Source organism: Lathyrus oleraceus, chromosome 5 (genome assembly GCF_024323335.1).
Source record: "Lathyrus oleraceus cultivar Zhongwan6 chromosome 5, CAAS_Psat_ZW6_1.0, whole genome shotgun sequence".
In the NCBI taxonomy this organism is placed as follows: Eukaryota; Viridiplantae; Streptophyta; class Magnoliopsida; order Fabales; family Fabaceae; genus Lathyrus; species Lathyrus oleraceus.
The window spans coordinates 259,128,963-259,133,348 of NC_066583.1; the positions used below are offsets into that span (position 1 = coordinate 259,128,963).

The 4,386-nt window shown below is 31.4% G+C and overlaps 1 protein-coding gene across 2 annotated transcripts; it reads right to left on the bottom strand.

Moving 5' to 3' along the window:
- Positions 1-1,843: 1,843 nt before the first annotated feature.
- LOC127088097 (LOB domain-containing protein 25) lies at positions 1,844-4,056 on the bottom strand. Of its 2 annotated transcripts, none has more exons than XM_051029007.1 (3): positions 3,862-4,056; positions 3,710-3,772; positions 1,844-2,832 (listed from the first exon to the last, which is right to left on the bottom strand). In XM_051029007.1, the coding sequence occupies exon 3, from the start codon at positions 2,812-2,814 to the stop codon at positions 2,218-2,220; it is 597 nt and encodes a 198-aa protein (XP_050884964.1). In that variant the 5' UTR covers positions 2,815-2,832; positions 3,710-3,772; positions 3,862-4,056; the 3' UTR covers positions 1,844-2,217. The 2 variants fall into 2 exon arrangements, with proteins under 2 accessions (XP_050884964.1, XP_050884963.1); XM_051029006.1 differs by having other exon boundaries at positions 3,710-3,784; positions 3,862-4,054.
- Positions 4,057-4,386: the final 330 nt, after the last annotated feature.

Genomic DNA, 4,386 nt, shown 5'->3' on the forward strand with positions numbered 1-4,386 from the left:
TAATTCTATCGATAGACGTGAATTAAGGGAACTTCAAATTTTTAAACCAAATACATAGTTATTTTATTGTCTCAACTCTCTCTTATATTTGACAAATATCCTAAGATTATTGTTTAAGAAACACATAAAAAATTGTCTTAGAAATAAAGGAAAATACCTGTCATAAAAGTAAATACAACCAATTTTTGTAATAAAAATCGATCTCATTGAGTAAAAATGACCGGAATACCGATACTGTTATTCATTTTTTTTATATTAAAAAAAATAAATCATAGTTGATCCACACTGTAACAATCGCAATTGATGTGCAACATTTCTATCTACTAAATCACAAAAGTCTTTATGTTATGTGATTTTCACCGTTATTTAAAACCTTAACATTATTACATGATAGACCTTATGAAACAGTTTTTCACCTTTGTTGTGATGATCTGGATTTGTTAATTATGTGTTTCAACAGTGTATGTGCTGTGTGGCTGATGTAGGAGATGGATGGAGAAAAGTGATGACTGACAAAAGTGAAAGGATCGATAGAAAAAGAAACAGAAGACGCTGTGAGCATTTCTCTCCATACTGTTTTACTCTCAGAACATAAACAGACACACATGACATGAATGTTGATACAAAGTAAATCAAATCATCGAAGAAAATAAGGATTATTTCATGATGTGATGATATACCAGTATATTCAAAAATTGACGGCTTAGTAGCTTTCTCGTTCTGTTTTTCTTGAAAATGAAAGCCTTAACTGTTACTCCATTTCTCTTCTAGACAAACACTGCTATTTTAATGCCTCTATTTTTGATTTTATTCTAATATAAACATTTGGAGATATTTTTATTAAAATACAGTAATAAAACAAATATATATATATATATTTATTGGCATGCATGCAAGTAATTGTCAATGTAGCTGCAGTTTATGATTTATGAAATGTCACTGTTTCACTTCACTGCAAAATTGTCTGGGGTTGAGTGTTCCAAGTAATTGATAGTAACAGTTTCAAAGGTGTAGTGTAGCTACTTCTTCAAAGTGTGTGAAAAAAACCTAAGCCTAAACTACTCCTACACTAGCTTTTTTATGTATTACTAATAATTGGATTCATTGAAGACAGTGACTAGTGACTGTGTGGCTCTCACTATTTAGCACATTTTTTATTCAACAAAAATGAGTCTCAGAGCCTCAGTTTCACTCTCACTAGCCATTGGGAGAAGAATTCATTCATGATCTCACTCACTTTTTCTTCTAGGTACATGATGAAAACTACATTTCAAACCAAGTGTTGTTTGCAGCAGATAGATAGAGACACAAGTTCAGATTAAACACTGCCCATTTTCCTGTTAGTTGAGTTCATCAAACAACCCTACAGAATCACTAGCACTAATAACAAAGTTCTTGTTTTCTTATATGATATCATCAGGTATAGCTATATATTCAGACTTTTTTACATCAACAAAAGTTCTTACAACTTCATACACCAGATTGAGACTTGAGAGTAACTAACTATCTAAGTTCCAACTCCATCTAAAAATATACTAACATATCTTTGTTTCTGTGTTTTTGATTGTGACATTTTTCCAATTATCAAAACTCAAATACTCTCTCTGATTATATTTATAAGAGAAAGTTGATTTTTTTAGATACAACCCAGATACATTGATTATTCAATTAAATAGAGATAGTACTTCTGAGTCCGGTGTCCTTAAAATATTCATATCATTGCAAAACAGTAATAAGAAAGTGATTAGTGGTCCAAAACAAAGGCAAGGAATATATATAGCTAGGCTTTAGAATTATAATCAAGAATTTATTCTTAATGGCAAAAATAAACAATGAGAGAGAATGTCAACTCTAGTGCACATGCCTATAGAGTTTGCATTTTTCACTGATCAATCAATACACACAAACAACTAGTGTTGATATCTAGCCATACATTAATAATCATTCTTCCATGCATGCCCTATATACCAACTTATTCACTAGCTAGGTTTTTAAGCTACACTTCCTCTTCCTCTTCAACAACTACACAACATTACAATTACAAAAAAAGCCTTCAAATTATTGAATCAAAACACCTAGGCCCTAGCCACAACACTCCAACTATGGCTACATACACAGCCATAGCAAGAAAACTAGACTTATATAATACCCACCCCATACCATAACACAACATAACATAACATAAAAATAAACCCTAGCTTCATAGAAATTCAGAATTCACAAATTATTACCTCCTCCTACTCCTCCTCTTGCTCCTAAACCTCCATTTATATCCTCAGTAGTGTTGTTAATGTTATCATTCCATGGAATAGCATAAGGAAAAGAGTAAAAACCACTTGCTTCAACATTAGTATTATTACTACCAATACCGAATCTCGAACTGAACTGTCTCTGAGGTTGATGATGAAATGAAGATTGAACAACAAGAGGAGGAAGAGGCGGGAGAGACGAGTTCGGAGAGAGATCATTGTAAGCGAAGCGAAGAAGATCAGCGTTAGCCGAATCAAGTTCCTTTTGAAGCCTTTGAATTTGTCTCTGAAGGAAAGAGATAGCACCAACACAGCCATAAACTGGATCCCTCACGCGCGCTTCCGCTTCATAAGCGAGTGAATTCACTGCATCTTCTCTCTGGTGAGGGAGGAGTTCATTGAGGATCTTAGTCACGTTGCTTGCGCCGAAGATCTTGTGAACGTTTGCGAATTTTTGTGGCTCTTCTGGTGGAAAGTAAGGTGCAAAGATGCAACCTGGCATGCATTTTCGACGAAGGAATTTGCAGGCTGCACATGGTGAATTGTATGAGCTTGATGATGCCATTTTTTCTCCTTTCTTAAGCTACAAACAAACAAAGAAAACCATAAACTTTCCCTTCTCCATAGTGTAATCTAATAAGAATCAATTTTAGTTTCAAAAATTATTACAAAACTCAAAGGTCACAAGTCACAGCATTATTAAAGAATAATCAGATCTAATACTATTAATTATTTTCAGTTACATTTCTTTGATCATTATAACTAATGATCCAAAACCATATATATAATGAAAAGCCAAAAATTATAAAAATGAAAGATTATAGAATAGATCCTTTAATTAAACTTTATATGATCCATCCCTCCTAAAAAAAATCTCATACATCACACGTACATGAGACTTTACTTTGTGTCTAATTTAATAAATTTGATGATTAGTTCACACTTTTTTTTTATATTATATTACATATTATGACTCTTTTCTTTTTCCTTCACAAACTTTTTTTATTTATATTTTTAAATATATTTTCTTCTTTCCTTTCTCTCATTCATTTTCAATTCATGAGAGGAAAAAAAAATTCAACAAAAAGTTCTTAATCATAATTTATATATACTTGAAGTAACTCATCCATTATATTTTTTCTTGAATTTTGGCCCTCAAGTTTAGTTTTTGGTTTGTTTTATCTTCTTTTTCTTCTCCATTAGTACATACAATACAACAAACCTTACATATGTATCTTTCTTCTTCCTGAATTCAGCTGCATGACCAAGTAAAAAGTTATGTATATTTCATTGCAAAATTACATAAATTGAACCAAAGATCTGGCTGTAGTAAAGAGATGCATCATAACATGGGATAAGCCCTAAATAGTGTTACTTTACTTAAAAGAACATAAACAGAGAAATGAATTATATAATCATGAGAGAAAAGAAGGAAGCTAGCTATATGAACATGAATTTACCTGTTTGAGATATGTAGATTTCTTTGACTAGAAGAATTACTAAAAGGAAAGTACCTTTTGAAGCTGTTATTGTACCTTCACAAGAAAAAAATTGTCTTAGGTAATGAGATGTAAAAGATCAAGTAGATTTGTTAGAGGAAGGAGCACTATACCCTTAAAGAGGAAACCCTAATTGGGAGAGAGAGAGAAAGAGAGAGATGCAAAAGGAAAGAGAGAAAAAGATAAAGAGATGATAGAGAAGGTGAAAGTTTATAGTATTATTAAGTGGCAAAAGGTTAGAATAATATTATGAGAGTGAAGGGAAGGGAAAAACAGCATTGAGTGGAATGGAGAAGGGAATGGATGAAAAAGACAAAGGTAATAAATGGAGGTACATTTGAAAAGAATGACTATGACCTTGCATCTAATATTATTATCATAAATGTGGGGATGTCTCCCATTCTTATTCCCTCTCTAACTCATGCACTTACATTAACTACTCTTTTTAGAGACACTTATATTAATTATTCTTTTAAAGGAAAAGATGTAGTAAATTTTCTATACTTTTCATTTTTATAAGTAAAATATAAAATACAAAGAAATACAAAAGAATTAGTTCAATTTCAATATTTTAGAAAAATAATTATATTCACATTCGACGCTGATATTTAATTACGGTCCTTATTTACTATAAAAAA

Bases quoted from the DNA above. Each gene is read 5' to 3' on its own strand.
- LOC127088097 (XM_051029007.1), bottom strand. From the start codon at position 2,814: ATGGCATCATCAAGCTCATACAATTCACCATGTGCAGCCTGCAAATTC.